This window comes from Gopherus evgoodei, chromosome 2, assembly GCF_007399415.2.
Source record: "Gopherus evgoodei ecotype Sinaloan lineage chromosome 2, rGopEvg1_v1.p, whole genome shotgun sequence".
In the NCBI taxonomy this organism is placed as follows: Eukaryota; Metazoa; Chordata; order Testudines; family Testudinidae; genus Gopherus; species Gopherus evgoodei.
In genome coordinates, this window is record NC_044323.1 from 38,755,081 (window position 1) to 38,776,370 (window position 21,290).

The window sequence follows — 21,290 nt, forward strand, 5'->3', positions numbered from 1 at the left end:
CTTCATTTTAAGAGTTCTTCCTTGGAGGGGGATAGTTAATCTCACTGTCACTACTGTGACTGATTTGTGACACTACACCCCACATCCGTACCCATGGGGGTATGATTATGATATGATTATGACATAATTATGATTCATCTTGTACACATTGCATCATGTAAGGTGTTATTGGAAAAGTTATGATTTGCTGAATATGATAATCCTATTTGTATGCATGTATCCTTTTTGGGCCTGAAGTTATGATATTGACTATGTATCTGTATTTCAAACGTGGTTACACTTGAGTGACATCCACGAGGCAAAATACATCCATCCAAGACATCCTGAGAACCCTCCAGACAGCCTGTAAGTAATGGCTGCTATGTCTCATCAAGGTTTGCAAGGGCACGTGACCAGATCATATGACACTGATCTCCATTTTGTGCCTGTATTTTTCCACAAACTGGTCTGGGAACCAAGTTTGAAACCTGTGGTTCCCGCCATATGGAAAAGCTATATAAGGCAGGGAGTGCCATCATCTGTTCTTCTTCACTCCCCTACAACTCAATGCCGGAGGGAAACTCTGAAAGAAAAGGACTTGGAACAGGGGTGGGGAGCCCAAGCTGCAAAGCAGGTGCAGCTTGTGCCTTGAGAATCTGCAAGTCTGCTTGTATCATCAGTCAGGGTGAGAAATTGCTAATTCATATCCAATCTTTCTGGTATCCAAGGTTTCGCTTGCAGTTTTATATACTAGGTAATCTGATTTGATCTGTTTGCTATCACTTATAATCACTTAAAATCTATCTTTTGTAGTTAAATAAACTTGTTTTATGTTTTAATCTAAACCAGTGTGGTGAAAAATCTAAGCTTGATTAACACAAGTTTGTTGCATATTCCTCTCCACTTTGAAGGAGAGGCAAACCGAGTAATACATTTGTACTGGTCGGGGTTTTGATCAGGGCAGGACAATATAGTTCTGGGGTCCTAGCTTGGGAAGCTGGGGGTTATCTTGACTGTAGCCTCTCTATTGTTAGTTCATGTACTTGCTGACCAAAGCCTGCATGTAACTGCAGCTAGGTGTGTTCCTGCCTCTGTGAATGCTGGTGGTAGTGTAAGACCGGGAGCGGTCTGTAGCCTGTCACAGCAGCACAGTGCTGAGAGGGAGTCCAAGCTGGTGAGTCAGAGGACTCAGTGGAACCCCAGTTCCAGGTGGTACCTTGGGGGGGAGAGGGGAGAACCATCTCACTATTACCTCCATCATATACAGAATTGGGGTATATTATTCCCCACAGTATGTCAATATCTCATATGAATATAGATTTTCACCATACTTCATCTATTTAAGGAAAGTTAACATATTAAACAACAACAAAAAATCCTACCACACATCATACTACTACTCTGAGAATTATATTCTGAACAAACAGTGCCTTTCTATATTTCATAGAAAATACAGAAATGTGGCCTCATTTCTATTAAGACAATTGGTCTATGTGTATTTGTTTTCATTTTCTACAAGGGCTAACTTCCTGGGCTCATCAGGTGTATATGGCACCAGTCAATCATTTTAAGATTGTATTTCAACAACAGATCTATTCATCCCTAGTGTAAGCAATGCAACTGCCAGGTCTTAAATTAGTCATCATTATTACTTTGTTAATGGACAAGGAAAAGAACTGAAAGTACTTACTGCAATTTTCCTCATCAGTTCCATCCCCACAGTCATCCACGAGATCACACACCAATAAATTGTCGATGCAAGCCTTTGTATCTCGGCACCAGAAATGATCAGGACCTTCACAGCTTACTGTTGGAGGTGGAAGAGCACAGTTCTCGAAATGTATGTCATCAATTGCTGAGACACCATCATAAAATCCAAGGCTGACTTTATACAGTGATAATTGGAAGGGCCATGGTAGGCGGCCAAGCTGAATGAAAGCCTTTAACCACTGCTCTCCTTGATTATAGTACACCCTCCAGAGGACAGTAGCGTTTTTCAGTCCATCAACATGTAATTGCATCTCTGCTGCTCCAACTGACCATAATTGTAATACCTGAAAAGGCAGCAGAAAATTCAAAAGGTGCAAATGATAAGGATGAATCATGTTAAATATACTGGACCAGTATCAGCTCTGTTATAATTCTATGGAATTTAATGGAATCACCCCTGGAATGAAGTCAGTCCACAGTGCCTACATCCAGTTCAGCAGCAATTAATACCATTCTGTATGTGATCTCATTGTCATATCATAGCTATATTAGTTTATCTGCTCTGGCAGACATGGCTGATATATGAATCATGGACACTTCTGAACAAGTTAAGACTATGATGGAGGAAGGATTCTTAATTAAGTTAGAATCCACAACTGTACAGAGAAATTCTCCTTCATAGTAAGCAATTAACACAACACACAGGCAAAATATTAATTGTATGAATGTAAGTCAACAGATAAATTTAAAGTTTCATTAAAGAAAAGCAAAACATCTGATGTATCCAAGAACTGGGATTATTTAGTCTGCAGAAGAGAAGAATGAGGGGATTTGATCGTTTCTTTCAACTACTTGAAAGGGGGTTCCAAGGAGGATGGACCTAGACTGTTCTCAGTGGTACCAGATGACAGAACGAGGAGTAATGGTCTCAAGTTTCAGTGGGGGAGGTTTAGGTTGGATATTAGGAAAAACTTTTTCACTAGGAGGGTGGTGAAGGACTGGAATGGGTTACTTAGGGAGGTGGTGGAATCTCCTTCCTTAGAGGTTTTTAAGGTCAAGCTTGACAAAGCCCTGGCTGATATGATTTAGTTGGGAATTGGTCCTGCTTTGAGCAGGGGGTTGAACTAGATGACCTCTTGAGGTCCCTTCCAACCCTGATATTCTATGATTCTCTGAACATGTCTTCCTTTCACCATAATTATTAATGGCACTTTGCACTTCATCTAACGATCTCAAAGCACTGTACAAACATTAATGCTTACGACAGCCCCATGAATTTAGTATTACTATATCCCTCTTACATATAGAGAAACAAATCATGTGACTGGTCCAACAGTGACACAGCAAGTCAGTGCCAGAACTGAGAATAAGACCAGAACTTTTGACCTCCAGTCTCATAATCTAACCACTAAACAGACTTGTCTCCCATTGACGACAGTAACACTCTTTGATGATAAGAGAGATGAGGTCATTTCCAATGGATTCTTTCTTCAGAAAACCAATTCTGAATTTTTTCACTGAACAAAATTTCAGGAACGACAAACTGGTTCATTTAAAAATAAGCACTTTATTTTTAAATGAAGTTTAACACACAAATCTTGGTTAACTTTCCCCACCATCCTGCATTTAACTTTTTTTTTTGTTCACTAAATAATTTGATAAAGGCTGTCCTTCTGAGATTTGCAGCCTGATTTAGAATCTCCCAGAGGCCTTGATGAACCACTAGCTTTTTGTATGGTTAGCTATTCCAAACTAACCTCCTTAACATTTTGAGATTGACCCATCCTTAGTAGAAATGTATTATTGGAATCATCATCGGATTTCTGTGTACTCCGGGGAGAAAAACATTTTAAAGGATTATGTCTTAAAGATCAAAAACTAAAACCATCCTGTGTCTCAGGTCTGGTTTTCCAAATGCTTCAGCTTATTGTTGCTTAGTGGTTACAACAAAGCCTGTGCGACTAAAGAGTAAAAGGAGGCAATAAATATTGCCGAGGGAGACGTACACTACTGGAAATTCTAACCTTAATTTCAGTCCAACAGAAGCAATGTCAGATGTTCCACAAATTTAAAATAAAACTTAATTCATACCAGAAGGACACTGTGCAACCTGATCCAGCCTGGTTGAACTTGGGGCTTCGTATTTGAGCAACCTGTGAAATGCTGCTGCTGCTTCTCAGAATGAACATAAAATGACCTGTTTGGGAAAAAAAAATAGAAAAGAACTTTTCATACACAGAGCCAGTTTAATGCAGAAGATTTCAGCATGGGTGATTGCCCCTGATTTAATGGCAGGCAGTTCAGTGTATGTGTATCTGCATCAAGGATCTATTTATGTCTTACCTTCAGATTTGTTATAGGTATGATCCTCTGGTGGGGCTTGTTTCTGAAAAGCAGATGGAAGTGCACTTCTGGAGCTTCTTACCCAGTTAAATCCATCTGCACTAACAGTCTCAACCCAGCCACAGCAGTCTGTTTCAAAGTCACATGTAGCAGCTGAAATATTGAAAGAGATATATCACTTTGTATCTCTGAACATCACCACCACCACCTAACTAGACTGTGGAAAAACTTTCCAAAATGTAAGTGAAAGAACAAGGCTCAAAAACAAAACATTTCTACAATGTGCCAGGCAGATGTCCAGGAAAAAGACAGGTGGGTTACAGGGTATGAGAGTAGGTGAATTTATATTATTTATTTAAATTACAGTAGCACATAGTCATCAGCAAGGCTCAGGCCTTCACTGGGCCAGGCACTATGCACATGTGCATGCACATTGTACGATTTGTAGTCTAAATAAAAAAGAGAGGCAAAAAGTGGAAGTAATATTATCCTCTTTTTACAGATTAGGAACGGAGGCATGAAAAGATTCAAGATCTCATACAAAGTCTATGTCAGAAACAGGAATTGAACCCAGATCTTCCAAATCCCACTCAATGCTTCAATTACTAGTAAGAGCTACCTTATCATTATCAAGTATCATAAGTAAGACTACTATTTAGTCACGGATGTCACGGATTCTGAATCTTTCCGTGATCTCTGTAATTTCTGCAGCAGCCAGTGCTGGCTCAAGGGCTTACCTGGGGGTGGGGTGCACTCCCTGGCTCCCACCAGCATGTCCCTGCAACCAGCTCCCTATCTGGCTCAGACCAGCATGTCTCTGCAGCTCCTAGGCGGAGGGGCCAGGGGGCTCCGTGCACTGCCCGTCCCTACAGGCGCCACGCTCACATCTCCCATTGGCTGCGGTTTCCATCCAATGGTAGCCGCAGAGGCGGAGCTTGTGGCAGGAGCAGCACACAGAGCCTCCCTGGCCGCCCCTCCCCCTTGGAGCTGAAGAGACATGCTGATTGGAGCCAGGTAGGGAGCCTGCTGCCCGCACTCCCCCCAGCACCAATGGGGGGCCTGGGCCATGTGCTGCTGACCACTCCCCAGCACCAGTGGGGGTCCCAGGCCACCCTCCCCAGCACCCACAGTATCCTCAGCCCAGCCCCCCCAGAGTTAAGTGTGAAAATACATTTGCTGCATCCCCAAAATGATAAGACAGAGGGGTTAATTTAAAGGAAAAGTAAAAATTTAAGAAAATGTGTGTAATGCTATATAAAGTATATCTAGATATTCAAGCAAATGAAAAGATGACAGGATAAATGGGAAGTGTTGAGGCAAATTACTGAAATCTTGACAAATATCTGACACAAAAAAAAGAGAAAATAACAGACTCCACTCTCTTAAATATAATTGATCAAATTTAATGGTATTTTATTCCTGCAATATATACATTCTTTTTATAAAAGAGAGTTTAAAAGAGAATTGTTTGAGTAGTTATTTTATACAGAGATTTATTATTTATTCATATAAAATGGATTTAATAAAACTGTGGACAGCCATGGTAACCTAAGCATCACTCACATTCTCCTCAAAGAATATCTGAAACTTCAGCAAGTAGCACACTTATGCCATAGCTTTTCTGGCTATAAAAAACTCAATTGCATCTGATCACAACACAGAAGTTAATGTACATTTTAAACTCAAATTTATCCAAGTCCCTTGGAAAAGGTGTTGTTAATTTACAGCAATAAACAATCATTTATGGGCATTAAAATGCTGAATCCTGAAAACTGAGGATATAGAAAACTTCAGATATCCTAAATAAATTAACCTAATATTATTTCTATCTTTTTTCTGCACCGTTTTATGTTGTCCATCATTTTCAAGCTTAATCATATGTTTTAAATACCATTTTTATTTTTAATAATGAAGAATTATTGACTGTATATGGTATTTCCATAAGAGATTGATTAGAATCTTTGACACATATTTTAAAGGCTTATGTAACATTTCGCCATTGGGGGTGAAGAGCTAATTTTGGGGCTATTAAGTAGAGTGTATTAGATAAAATATTTCATGATGAATGCCACTGAGAAATAAATACCCTAGAAATGAAAAACAACAAGGAAATTGAGGGTGTGATCAAGGAAAATATAAGTTCATATGGGATATATAAATCAACAGTGCTGTTGACGCCAAAAGCAGGTATAGCATAGATGACAAAGAAGAGAATGATTAAGAAAATCTTGATGAAAAATGACAAGACGACAAAGAATTTTGCAAATCTATAAGGAGCCACGATTTGGTGGAGCTGACTGTAGGTGCATTGAAGCAACAGATAGGCAAGGAAAACTATTTCTCCTTTAGTTTTTGCTCACCAGAGCCTGCAGGAAAAATATGAATCCATGTTCTGTATTCCAAGGGAGCAGCAGCAAAGAAAAAAACAAACTTCTGACACAGGTTTTACACCAAAAGTACTAAATAAAGAAGCTAAACCAGCCAAGTCTCCAAGCCCAGATGACTTGCATGCAAGAGTGAAGAGATGGAACATAAAAGAAAGGAAGCAGTAGACCAGTAGCTCTCAAACTTTTTTTTTACTGGTGACCCCTTTCACACAGCAGGCCTCTGAGTGCCACCCCCGTTATAAATTAAAAACGCTTTTAAATATATTTAACACCATTATAAATACTGGAGGCAAAGTGGGGTTTGAGGTGGAGCTTGACAGCTCGTGACCCCCCATGTAATAACCTCGCAACCCCCAACCCCCAGTTTGAGAACCCCTGCAGTAGACCATGCATTCAATTTAGGAATGCACGAATATACTTAGAATAAGAACTGACTCAAACTTTCAGCTAAAACTCAAACCAAACCTTTAAAGGTCCAAAATAGTTTGGTTATCTGAAGTTGTAATTTAAGTGAAGAAAACAAAGGTTAGGCTGTCGGTGTGTAAACACTGCTGCCTATCAAGCTGACCACTATTATCTCATTGTTTACTTGTACTCCTCAGTCTGGATCCATCTGTTGTTTCTTTTTGCATACTCAGATTGTAAACTCCTTGACGCAGGAACCGTACATGTATGCATCTAGCATAATGGGCTCCTGGTTTATTACCAGAACTCCTAGGCACTACAGTACTACTACTACTAATGATAATGCCATCCTGTGGCCTTTTAGGTTGACCGGCTGGTACCTAACCAGTTTCTCCAAGGTTCTGGACCCATGTTGTTTATTGAATGAAATGTGTCTCAGTATCAGTTTTGTAAATTATTAAAAATATTAAATAAAGATAAAGAAAAAAATCACTTCCGCTAACCTACTGTTGGTAATACTAAATGAAAAGTAAAGCATTGCAACTATCAAATCAAAAACAAATCAACAGGTTAGCATCAGTGTTGCACTGGAATTAAATTATCCAATTAGTAAAGTAATCAAATCAATATAACCAATAATTAATCCATATAAACTCTAAAAAGGAATCTGAGAAAGTACCTATCTGGTTGGTTACAAACTTCAACTATAGAGTTTTATCCATGTCAATCAAATCTGCAACCTGGAGCTGGTTAAATATTTTGACATTGAAATCAAATTATCTCATGTTTAACTACAACCTCAAAGCCAATTTTAAAGTTTCCTCATTAGATTTCAATTCTAGTGTGGTAGCTAACCCTTTCTCCCTCCTCTCCCCCTCAGATGATTACAATCCAGATTTTAAGAGAACACCGATAAGTGGAAGTTTGGTGACTCTTCTTTGGCAGTTTACAGTTGAGAGCTTTCAGTTTCCTAGGTCTCAAACACAAAATACAGAACCCATTTTACTGAATATTTTATAAGATTATTGTTAGGGCGGTTTAAACTGGAGGACCTTTTTTCTGGCACTTTCCTTGTATGGACTTCACTGCTGCTCAAATGCATGCACACATACAACTGCACTTTTGCATCCTAAAGTTAAAGAATAAGAAGGCTGGTATGTCTCTAAGTGAATAAAAACAAAAAGACAGAAGTAGAAAAAGGAAAAATAAGATACTAAAGATAAGAAGGAAGTCTTCTGGATTGACCTGGCATAGAAGCTGGAAATAGAGTTGGATAGGAATGTTTTGATGCAGTGATTTTTTCGTTGGGAAAGAACCCCACTTCGGAATAAATAATAGACTGGAGGTTAGAACAATCAGCTGGGCAGTGGAAGATATAGATTCAAGTCTCTATTCTGCCTGATTCAGAGCAGGAACTTGAACCTTGGTCTCCCACATCCCAGACGAATGCTCTTAACTACCAGGCAAGGCTCTTAACTACTCATTCTCTCTCCACCTTTTTGTGAAAAATTTTAAAGATCTTGCTTTTTGTCCTGATATGAAATGGGAAAATATTTGAAATCTTGAAAATTTTCATCCAATGGGAAAAACATTTTCCCCAGCTCTAGCTGGAACTGCAGACAATGAACCAGAGGGTGATCTTGCTGGAGCGGCACTTCTTATTAGTGGGCTTTCTTTGGCTGAAGAAAGACCGCTCAAAGACGAGTGTAGCCTGTTTGTTGATGTCTTGACTGCCTCTCGGAAAGGTAGCTAGCTTTAGGGTTTCAGGAGTGTCAGTCTTCCCTCGGGTGGTTTGTTGACCTGAAAGGTGAGGTTTCTTGGTCTCACTGTTGATTCTTACAGTTTGCAAACTTTGTTTACTCTGCCTTCCACAGCTCCCTACAAGGCATTGGACAAATCACTTGCAAGGCCTATCTTGGAGCCATGCAAACTACTCTAATCAGAATCGAGTTAAGTTATCCTTAGCTAATGTCAATTTTGGGAAAGTCCTGCTTAAGCCAGCAATTAAAAAAAAAATTTAGAGACATCCGCATCCCCAAAAATATAAAAAATACAGAGCAGAGAACATTTGTGAAGTAGCTGTCATGGCCTCAGTCAGGTGAAAAGGTCTTGAGATGACATTATTTCACCAGTTTATGAAAGTGTGAACTAAAATCTTATTTAAAAAAAAAACAATTGAAGACACTCTAGCAACCAACAGCCCCTCAACATTCATCCATCAGAAGATTAAAGATACATTTCAACATTTTATGACCCAAAGTCACCATTTCCCTTGCAAACATAACAATTTATGGTATTTTTTTTAATTTAGCAACTAGGCCATAAATCATCTTATTTTTGGTAATATCCATCTTGATAGAGAAAAGTTACTTTAAAAGCTTTATCAAGACAGATCCAATTTAAAATAAAAATAAATAACATTTATATAAGGTCTGTATTCTCATATACACTATTCCTCTCATGTGTGCCACTTCTTGATTGCACAACAGATTCTAAAATTCAATGTAAGATTAGTCTTGTAGTAATACCAGCCTAATTTCTAGAATAAAAAGATTAATGCTTATATTAGGTATGGACAAACTGCAATATTTCAAACAACAGTAACAAAACAGTGCCTTAAATATAAACCAGATACAAGCAAAACTATATTTGAAGGTCAGATGGTTTGGCCAACTCAGGCTCCTAAGGAACCCTCACTTACTCTACTTTGGTTCACTGTGGTTTCTGAAGAGTGAAATCAATTAGTCAAATGAGTCAAATTCACATGCTTAAGTGCTTTACGCAACTGGATCCTTTATGAGGAGAGACTGCATACTATTGTCAAACAAGTGGAAGACTACCTCTTCCCCAAGAAGTCATTTATTGAAATTTGCTAATTCCTCATCTCAAACCTACACTTTTGGGAGCATGTGATGAATGTTTAGCTTTAGATACACTAGCAAGCAAAATAAGTAAAGCCACAAGGAATCCATTTGTAACACCGAGCAGCACAGTGTCAACTACAGGAGTCCCGAACCTAGACTAGAACCTTTTTAAAAATATAAACTAAATTTAAACTATGCTTAGGGGTCTATCTACTAAAGCAAAATAGTACGTAAGTGTGGGGTGTTCATGTAAATACAACCACATTGTCTTTAAATTCAGCAATCCTTTAATGCTGATATAGCACAATGCTCCCAAACACTTTTTCTTTTGCTTTCCATTCCACCAGTCAGTGGGTCTAGGGAAATCTGTTACAACAGCCGTGTAATAGAACTAGCTGTGATTTCAATCACGTGGTCTTTGTGACAGTAGCAGACCAGGTAATATCAGAGTGTTTTCAGGTCAATTCACTTGTGTATTAGTATAGATCAAAGCAATTAGTGTTTTGGATGTTTAAACTTCACAAAAGGAATGGGATGTTACATGCTGTCATAAACAGATAGTTAATGTTTGGGTTAATGTCTCTTTTACCTGTAAAGGGTTAAGAAGATCAGTAAACCTGGCTGACACCTGACCAGAGAACCAATAGGGGGACAAGATACTTTCAAATCTTGGTGGAGGGAAGTCTTTTGTTTGTGCTCTTTGTGTTGTTGTTCGCTCTTGGGACTAAGAGGGACGGGACATCAATCCAGGCTCTCCAAATCTTTCTGAATCAGTCTCTCATGTTTCAAACTTGTAAGTAATTAGCCAGGCAAGGCATATTAGTCTTACGTTTGTTTTCTCAACTTGTAAATGTGTCTTTTTGCTGGAAGGATTTTACCTCTGTTTGCTGTAACTTAGAACCTAAGGCTATAAGGGGTCCCTCTGGGCTATAGGAATCTGATTACCCTGTAAAGCATCTTCCATCCTGATTTTACAGAGATAATTTTTACCTTTTCTTTCTTTAATTAAAAGCTTTCTTTTTAAGAACCTGATTGATTTTTCCTTGTGTTAAGATCCAAGAGGATTGAATCTGGACTCACCAGGGATTGGTGGGGGGAAAGGAGGGGGATGGTAAATTTCTCCTTGTTTTAAGATCCAAGGGTTTGGATCTGTGTTCACCAGGGAATTGGTGAAGTCCCTCAAGGCAACCCAGGGAGGGGACAAAATGGGGGAACAGAGAGTGCCCCAGACACTGGAATTCTGGGTGATGACAGTATACCAGAGCTAAGCTAGTAATTAGGCTTAGAAGTGTCCATGCAGGTCCCCACATCTATACCCTAAAGTTCAGAGTGGGGAAAGAAACTTTGACACATGCATTGTTTTCACTCACCTATTCCTGTTATAATGTAATAGTAAACATTTACACTGTCTGTAGCTCTGTAACTAAATAACTCATCAGACATCACAGAAGCCTTGGAGAATGCCAATGAAGGACTTTTTCAGAAAAGGTGCTAATTCCAAAGCAAATGTCCATCGAGGTGATGACCTGAGGTCAGAGGTGCAAAGTGCATTCCTTGCCCATCATCATCATCAAAGGAAAAGCCCAAGTGGATAGAGAGGCTGTCAGCTTGTCTTCTCTGAAAAGATCTAAATATGGATTCAAAGAAAGATGCTTTATTTCTGGATTGTTTGGATTCTAAAAGGGCAGAATAATTGAATGAGAAGACAGAAATCCCCCAGATTTATTCTGGGTAGCCCTGAAAGATTTTAAGGAAATTGGCAGTTTATTACATCACAGCCACCATTTGGAGTTACAAACTGTGATTCACTTATACATATATTTTACATGCTTTCACCTCTCAATAACTCTTATTCTTTTTCTTAACTAGTAAACCTTTGGTTAGTTTACTACAGAAATGGCTGCCAGCGCTGTCTTGGTGTGTGATCTGGAGTACAAATTGATCTGGGGCAAGTGACTGGTCTCTTGGGACTGGGAGAAACCTGATGTAGTGTGATTTTTGGTTTAAGTGACCATTATCACAAAGTTCAATTTGTCTGAGTGGCAAGATAGGCTGGAGAGTTGAAGAGGACTCTCTAACTCCATGGTAAGACTGGTATAGTGATACAGGACTTCACATTTGTTACTGGCTTGGTGAAATCTAATTGTAGAACACACCACCAGTTTGGGGCATCTGTCCTGCTTTCTGACAGTCTGCCCTGAGGCAGGCACTCACAGTGGTAATCCACTCCAGCCAGCATGACAGGCTTATTTTAAGAATAGACAGACATGACAGTTTGCTAGGCACAGCACATAGGTATATTTGCCTTGTTTAATGAAGGAAGAATTTCTCATTCAAGACAGGCAAAATCAGAAGAGAAAAATAATTTGTAAAACTAACACTGCCATCTAGAGATGCAGTTCTGACTTTACGCTGTAACAGGCTAAATATACTAGGTAAATATTTCTTTTTACTGTATGTCTTGTCTGTATGTATTGTGATACAGTTTAATTAACATGTTAATTACATGATCATATTCTATTTTTTCCACAAGACCCCATCTCATTGAATGCGTAGCATAGATAGTGCTCATTTACTGAGCAGCTATTCAATATTTCAATGTCAACAGACCTTAGAACTAAAAACTCATGAGATGGGCATAAAAATCATGTGGTTTTTTAAAAAAAAAAAGTGGGGCTCTTTATTTGCCTTCGGTTTTTGTTTTTTGCTTTGGTTTGGGGTTTTTTTTTAGCTTTTCTGGTTCACATTTTCATGTGTTTCTCTGCAAACACGAGGCTAGACATTTTTTAGTTTTTGTTTAAATGTAAACAAAGATTCTCACATAATAGAATAACTCTGAGAGCTGGGATTTAAGAAAAACAACAAACATTGTGAGACCTGAGACCAAATTGCTGTTGTACAAACACACACCAAGAGACAGTCCCTTCCCAGAGATCTTATAGTATAAATAGACAAAACAGGTAAAAGGTGGGACACACAGAAGTGAAATGACTTGCGCAAGGTCACACATCAGGTCAGTAATAGAACTGAGGTTTCCTGACTCTCAGTCTCATGTCTTATCAATTAGGCCATCATCGTCATTAGATTGGAAAAGAAAGTCTTTAGATTTCTTCCAAAACATACAATGCAGGTTTTGGCACTGACAGTATATACTGGTGTTACAGAAGACACACATAAATGTGATAGATCACTTTTCTAAATATACTACTTGGTGAGGATTCTAAACGGAGACCTCTAGATGCTATCACAACACAAATAAATAATACAGTATGGTGGCAGAAGGTTACATTTTGTAAGCATTTTAATGTCCACACAAGTAATGCTAGGCAAATTTTTTTGGATGAAAAAATGTAGATTCAGGTCAGATGAAACTTTGGCAAAGTTGACACAAATTCATGAGATCTGTTCTGGTTAAAAATTTTTCAAAATTGATATTATTAAAAACAAAACGTTTTGATTTTTTAAATATACATTACCTTTAATTTCAAATTTTACTTCAGTTATACTAAAAAAAGGTTCAAAACCTCAGAAGGGAAACAAAACATTAGTTTCAGATTGAAGACAATGTCTCATTTGACCTCACACAATTTTCTGTCTTGATTTTTTTGAGTTCACAATGTTATCTAAAAAAATTAATTTTGTGTCAACCCGAAACAATTTTTTTCCCAAATTTTCAATTCAGCCATCAAACAAAACAAAAAAAAATCAGTTGTCTGCATAGTTTTGCGTGAGAGTCTTATACATTCTCACCCTGCCTTAGGGATAAATATTCTTAGATTTCAATTGATGGTATTTTGTTGTTATTTTCATTACATATTATATAGCCTTGGGCAATTTTTTTCAAACAAATAGTTTATTTGCCAAAAATATACAACTCTGGATTGACCCAAAATGAATTTATTTTTTATTTGTTGGTGAATTGATAAAAAAAGCAACACTTTCCAACTTTTTGTTTAGAAATTACTTTTCTTGAAAAGTGTGAGTGTGGGGGGAACAAAGCAAAAACTGACTTTTTTGAGATTTTTTTTTTTTTTTTGGTTTGGCCACCAAACAAAAAAACCCAAAAACCAAACAACCTCCCCCCCCCCCACACACACAACAGTTATTCACTCAGCTCATAATATTTTATAACATATTTTAATCCAACTTGGAAAAAACTACAGAAGAGTGCAACAAAGCTGAAAGATTTTCAGCTGCATGGAAATCTATGGAAAATCAGTCCTGTTAATTAAAAGAAAAATAAATTACCAAAATATGATTGAGATGTGTATAAAGAGCATTTGAAATTTAGATACAGAGGAAATAAACACTAAGAATGTTTTGAGAGAGTGAAAAGTTTAAAATCAGGGCAACCCGTCGGGGGAAAAAGGCCTTAAAGAGTCTAGAACAGGGGTTCAGGGCCTCCTAGGGGACCTCAAGCAGGTTTCAGGAGGGCCTCCAAGCAGGGCCAGCATTTGACTCACTGGGGCCCAGGGCAGAAAGCCGAAGTCCCACCACATGGGGCTGAAGCCCAAGCCTTGAGCCCCATCACCCGGGACTGAAGCCTGAGCAATGTAGCTTCACGGGGGCCCCTGTGGCATGGGCCCCAGGCAATTGCCTGTTTGCTTCCTGTAACACCAGCCCTGTTTTTTATATCAGAAAATCAGTTATTATGGCACAGGTGGACCATGGAGTTTTTATAGCATGTTGAGGAGGCTTCAGAAATAAAAAAAGTTGAGAACCTCTGGTCCAGAAGGTTTCAGAGTGGTAGCCGTGTTAGTCTGTATCAGCAAGAACAATGAGGAGTCCTTGTGGCACCTTAGAGACTAACAAATTTATTTGAGCATAAGCTATTGTGGGTTAAAACCCATTTCATCAGATGCATGGAGTGAAAAATACAGTATATTACGGCACATGAAAAGATGGGAGTTGCCTTACCAAGTGGGGGGGGGTCACTGCTAAGGAGACCAATTCAATTAAGGTGGAAGTGGCCTATTCCCAACAGTTGACAAGAAAAAAAGAAATTTATTTTCACTGAGAGAAATTAATCTTTGGAATAGTGACAGACAGTTCTATGGAAAAAACATACTGTGTATCACAAAAGTTATGCAGGTAATGAACTAGGGGGTTGGACTAGATGACCTCCTGAGGTCCCTTCCAACCCTGATATTCTATGATTCTATGATTCTATGTATTGCATGTTTTCATTCCTGAATGTTGCCACAGTATAACAATAAAACATAATGAAACTTGGCTATTACATAGTGCTTCCACCCAAAGACCTCAAAGCACTTAAACATTAATGCATTTATCCTCACAATACCCTTCTAAGGTAAATAAGTATTCTTATTTCTATTTGCAGGGAGGGAAACTAAGGCATAAAGTTGTCAAGCAGCATGCCAGAGGTCATCTGGGAGTTCTTTGGCAGAGCTAGAACCAGAGCTCAGCTTCTCAGTTTGTTTCTTGCCTTGTGTTTTAATCAGAGGACCATCCTGTCCCCTTCTCATTTTTATCTTCAAATGTCAGTCCTTGTCATATTCAGAACTTATAAAGTTCTGCATGCAAAATACTTGGAATGTGACATGAGGATTATTAGGGATAATATGTAGTTGATATGGGGGGAATCTCTTCCAAATAAATAGTCTGAAGAATTAAAAAACAATTTTTAATAAAATGTGATTAAGAAAAAAAGCATGCATTTGCTCTTAAAAAGGGCTGGATCCTGCACCGCCAAAGTCAAAGGGAGTTTTGCCACTGATTTCAGTGGAAAAGGATCAGGCCCTTATGCGTCAAAACTCAATACATGTTCATTGCTCATGCGAATTCAGTGGCATTACTCATAAGACTAATGTTACTTACACATTTGCAGGATCAGCGCCTTGGACAGCAGTGTCTCTTGGCAAATCTGCTCTTTAGACATTTGACTACAGTGGAGATTAAGCATAATGACAGGTACTTTAAAATGATTACTTTTTAATCCAAAGCCCTTTAAGATCAAGGGTCGGAATAAAACGAGATGACTGTAAAGAGCTATTACTCTATTTAGTACTGTGAGGCACTTGAATACAATTCAGCATTTAGAAGTGCTCTGGGAGGGTGATACTTTGACTGGTGCAGTTCTCCCAGTATCATCTACAAGGGAATATACAATGAGAAATTCTGCTCCTATTCAGTAGAAATACACCACCAAGGGCCAGGGTTCTGTCCTGTGCCCTATTTAGTGATAGTGGCACCACAAGAAATGAGTTTAGGATACTTTTGTTTGCTTCTAGTTAGCATAATGGCAGATGCTGGTTTTATTCATGTTAAGATCTAGTGGTTTTTTAACATGTACTAAAGCTGCTTGTTTCATTAAGGGTTTTGATTGAGATTCTGTTCAAACAGGGAGCTCTCTGACAGGCAGCATAGGAAATTTAATATTGCAGTCTAATGCGAGTAGCTTTGGGCCAGAACCAAAACCCAGGATCCAGACCTAGAATCTTGGTTCAAAGAGCAGTTCCTATCCAGTTCTGCTTAATTGGGAGAATATAAACACTAAATTCTGGTCCTCTAAAATATGGGATTGTTCTTATCCTGAATTCAGAGCTGGCAGTAAAGTTCAGGCCCAGTTCCATTTATGAGCTTCATTAAGACGCTGTACAGAACAAACCAGGATTACATTTCTCTAGTTACTTGCACTGGCACTGCAATTAACAATGAACAAATTGACCTATTCAGTGCAAAAGTGTAATCATTTATGACATCTCTCAGCAAGAACATGTTAACTGTGTCAAGTTCAAATAATCTCAAATAATATGCACAATATCCTAGCTCATTTGGCCTAGACACCACAATGAATAAGGCATCATAAACAGAGATTTCATCATTATCGCAAATCCCAAAGGTATGTGACCTCCTTGCAAACTGAGTGCCCCCAGATCAATCTAGCAAGGTGCTTAAGATAGTTTAATTATATGTCCACCACTGGCAATCGTGTCACACCATCAATGCTTTTGGTGCTCATGTGATCACCAGCCATGTAGTGGCATTCCTTGGTACATACACTTCAGAATTCATTGATCTTCCATTTTTTTATATCCATACCAAGAAAGCCAAGAGAAACTGGACCAGAGCTAATGGAGGAGGTTGCTGAGTTTGGCTTAGAATATCCTCATTTCTGATCTTGTCCTGCCTCTTGGTATGGAACAGCTGACTGAGACAACAAGAATCAAGACTGTCAATCTGGTTCTTCAGCCTTCCTTGGCACCAACTTTCACTTCCATAAAACAGTTGCTAGAACTGTAGTTCTATAGATCTATAGCTTTGTAGCAAGTCTGATGTCATGATAGCCTCACAGAGACCACTGAAGGGCCTGAAATATGGCAGCAGCAGTTACTTTACGAGCATCCACTTTTTTTGAGCATCTTCCAGGACAGTCTATGATGCTGATGAAATATTTGACAGCTGCCATCTGCTCGATGGGCCATTTGGACAGGTTAATATCTGAGCTCATTGTAATCTGGAGCGAGAGGCAGTTTGATGGAAATGACCAGGGACTTAGTTTCATCCAGATTAATAAGCAGACCAATGACTACTGCTCCTTGCCTGACCAGATTGTCCATCAGCTGAAGCGATTCACCAAACTAAGACAACAAGACAATGTCACTGGCATATTCAAAATCTCGAAGCAGAATCATGTTCAGCTCAATGCCACCGACAGCTGCCTCCTGAAGCTTTTCCATCAACCAATCTAAGTTGATATTAAACAATGATAATGACAGAACACAGCCTAGCTGAACTCCTGTAGAGGAAGGAAACTGTTCTTTGCATGTGCCATTGACTGGAACGCAGCTTTCCATCCCATTATAGAGCTCTTTTATCAGTGACACTATCTTCCCAGGGAGGCTGAGATGCCTCATCAGATCACACAAACTTGCTCAATGCACTGAGCTGAAAGTCTGGTGGAAATCTATAAAAAGTGATGGTCACAGTTTATTAAATTCAGTCATCTTCTCAAAAAGCTATCTCAAGGTAAAGATCTGGTCGACAGTGGAACAACCAGGTCTATAGCTGCACTGAGTATCCTGGCATATACTCAAAGTGAATAATTGATTTGAGATATTAACAGGGAAGCAAATACTTTCCCTGGGACCAAGAAGAAAGTAGTACCTCTATCGTAAACACAGGCAGAATAACCCCCTTCCTCCAGTCATCAGGGATGATATCAGTGCACTAGATGGTCTGCAAAAGCCTATGTAGCCATGGTACAATAATACTCTCACCTTTCTTCAGCAATTCAGGGGGTAACATTACAGACTCCTTGTGATTTCCCAGACTTCAGCTTATGGACTATGATCCAGATCTCTTCTTGGTTGAAGGAAGATGGATCTTCTAGAACTTTTTCCTCTTCTCCAAGTGGAAGACGGACTACAGACAATAGTCAATCGTGGAGTATCTTGAAATGATCTTCCCTTTGATGCAACTGATCATGCAGACTCTGGAGGATGCTGTCATCCCAATTCTTTACTGGATAAGCTGGTCCCACCTTCCCTTGCAGCTGCAAAGTTGATTTAAAAGTTGTGGAGACCGTGCCTGGCAGCAGCCTGTTCTCAGCTGGCTGTCTGAGCTGACCAGAGGATTCTTTGTCTTTCTTATGCAATGACTTGATGACATTCTGAAGTCAAATTCATCAAGCCTTTGCTTTTGCTCTCAAGAAAAGTGTCTTTAAAGACTCAAATTGTAGCTTCACTTTTTTCTTAGCTCCAACTGCTGTGAGCATCTCCTCCCTGATTTATGGATGAAGTTTGAAGGGCTGAGGCTCCACCACTGAGCTGGCAACGGTCTTTGAAGTTGGAGGCACACTTTTGTTAGCAGAAGCTGATGATCACGTCAAGTTCAGCATCTCTGGGTACTCATACAACCATAACTGTTGCCTGCCAATGGTTGTGAATGAGGGCATGATCAATACCAATCCTGCTGTAATAATCTGGGTTGTACCAGTTCTGCTTGTGAAACTTAGGGTGATGGAAGAGCAAGACACTGATCATCATGTCATAGGCACCCTCAAATTCCAGCAGTCACTGCCCATTCCTATTCTTCTGCCCATACCAAACTTCCTGAGCATACTTGCACAGGTGTCATTAGCCTTTCCTAATTGCGCATTAAAGTCACCCAGGATCACAATGACATCACTTCTCAGAGTTTTATTAAAGACTGATTGGAGTTTCTGGTTTAAAAATATCTCCAGCTGCGTTGTTGGACTTGGTATTGGTGGGACTAAACACTGCAGTGATGGTAAGATGCCTACAGCCATCATGGAACTGGACGCTAATAACAAGCCTGTAATGCTGTTGGGCTTTGGGTAAAAGTAGAATGGTCACTGCTGGCTACAGCAATCCACTGTGGTAGTCTGAGAACAAAATCAGACTCCTCAGCTTTCTTTTCACCACTTGCATGCCAGTGAACTTCAGATACAGCATACACCTCAGTGTTCAAGGGCTTGATGAGGAGAATGACTGTAGCTATTTCAGATAATGTTTGAACATTCCAAGCACCAGTTTTACATTTGCCACCAACATACAGGATACCATAATGGCCCTTTTGCAAGGTTTAATTGGTCATTTTTGCCTCACTGGCAGAGAAACTCTTGACTGTTCAGTTTGTTGCAACTAGTCTGCTTTAGTATAAACACCCTCACAACATAAACATACTGACCTTGTACCAACACAGAAATCTGGTTAAAGTTAATTTTTCTTAGTTACAAAATCACAATCTCTGGAGGAACTGCTTCTCCCCAGATAAACTATTCACCAGGATATGTTTGCAAACAAACAGCCATAAAAACAAATCAATCCTTAAGAGAAGGCTGTCGCTAGCCTGCTGCTTCAATAACTGAGGATGTTAAACAACAGCTATTAAATCAGTAAGTCTGGATAGCGTGCATCAAAGAGTTTTAAAAGAGCTGGCTGAAGATCTCTTTGGGTAATTATTGTTGGTGTTTAATAAGTTTTGAAACACTGGGGAAGTTCTAGAGAACTGGAACGTTGTGCCAATATCTTAAAAGGGTAAACAGGATGACCCAAGTAATTATAGGCCAGTCAGCCTGATTTTAATACCAGCCAAAATATTGAAACAGCTGACACAAGACTTGATTAATAAAGATTTAAAAGAGGATAAAAGAAGTGCAATCAACTTAGGTTCACATGAAATAATCTTGTCAAATAACTTGCCTTTTTAATGCAATTAGAAGTTTCATTGATAAAGATGATAGTGTTGATGTATATTATGCAATCCTTGGATGTATAAACAGGAGAATACCAAGTAGGAATAGAGTGGTGGTATTATCTCTGTATTTGGCATTGATGAGACCACTAATGGAATACGGTGTCCATTTCTAGTATCTGCATTTCAAAGAGGAGACTGGAAAATTGGAGAGGGTTCTGAGAAGAGACAGGAAAATTATTAGCACATTGGAAGGCATGTCTCATAGTGAGAGTCTCAAGGACCTCAATCTGTCTTTCAAATAGAAGGTCATTGGGTGATTTGATCACAGTCTGTAAGTACTTACATGAGTAACAGAAATTTGATAACAGAGGGCTCTTTGATCTAGCAGACAACAGTTGGAAGTTGAAGCCAGACAAATCCAGATGAGAAATAATTGCAGTCTTTTAAATTAGGGTATTAGCTCTATTCATACTCAATAATCTCCTGCTTACACATCCAAGGATCAAATAATATTCATAAAGCTGAACCAACCACTGGATGGAAGTTGGTGGTTGCCTAGAGACAAGAAATCATGACCTGAAAGTATTCACTGTGGCAAAACAGAGGACAGCAATATATACTTGGTGCTTCAAAATGGATAATTTCCCAAATTTGAGGAAAAACATGAGCAAGATTGATTGAGATGAAAAATTTAGACACAAATTTGAATGAAAATTGGGATCTATTTAAAAGGAGTTTATTAGATGGTTGAAATACCAAGATTCAACAAACAAGTAAGAGGACAACTGTGGCTAAAAGCCCATTTTGAGTTAGTAGTGGAGCAAATCCAGCTATTAGAATTAAAAATAATAATAAAAAAATCAACATTTAATAAGTGGATAAAAGGGAAAGAGAAAAACTAAAATAAATTAGAAATGAGGTGTAGAAAATGGATAAGGGAAGTTACGGACATCAGGGAAAAATCCATGGCTGGCAGGACTAAGTATAATAATAAGGAGTTTTTAAAGTATATTAGGAACAAAATAAATCCTAGCAATGGTATAGGCTCATTATTTGATATTAATAGTGATTCAGAAAAGGAATGAGTGTTCAATAAATATTTCTGTTCTATATTTGGAAAGAAGCAGGAGATCAGATCAGATGATCTAATGGGCCCTTCTGGCCTTGAACTTTACGAATCTATGAATCTTTATGATATTAACCATGGAAACAATTGGCCAAGGATTGTAGCAGATTCTACATCAATAGAAATCTTTAAACCAAGATTGGATGTTTTTCTAAGTATAGTTAAACTATTGAACTTGAAGCACAAATTAATTCAGGGAAGTCCTATGTTATGCAGGTCAGACTAGATTATCACAGTGGTCCTGTCTGGCCTTAAAAATCCATGAGTTTGTGAAAATCCACCCAAGGATCAGGA

General features: G+C 38.8%; 1 protein-coding gene across 1 annotated transcript in view; it reads right to left on the bottom strand.

Annotated features, from left to right (window-relative positions):
- Positions 1-21,290, bottom strand: part of MALRD1 (MAM and LDL receptor class A domain containing 1) — a 438,556-nt gene that overhangs the window by 342,915 nt on the left and 74,351 nt on the right. The window contains 4 exon segments of the mRNA XM_030549280.1: positions 1,670-2,014; positions 2,017-2,033; positions 3,781-3,886; positions 4,033-4,185. Coding sequence (XP_030405140.1) covers positions 1,670-2,014; positions 2,017-2,033; positions 3,781-3,886; positions 4,033-4,185 — 621 coding nt within the window.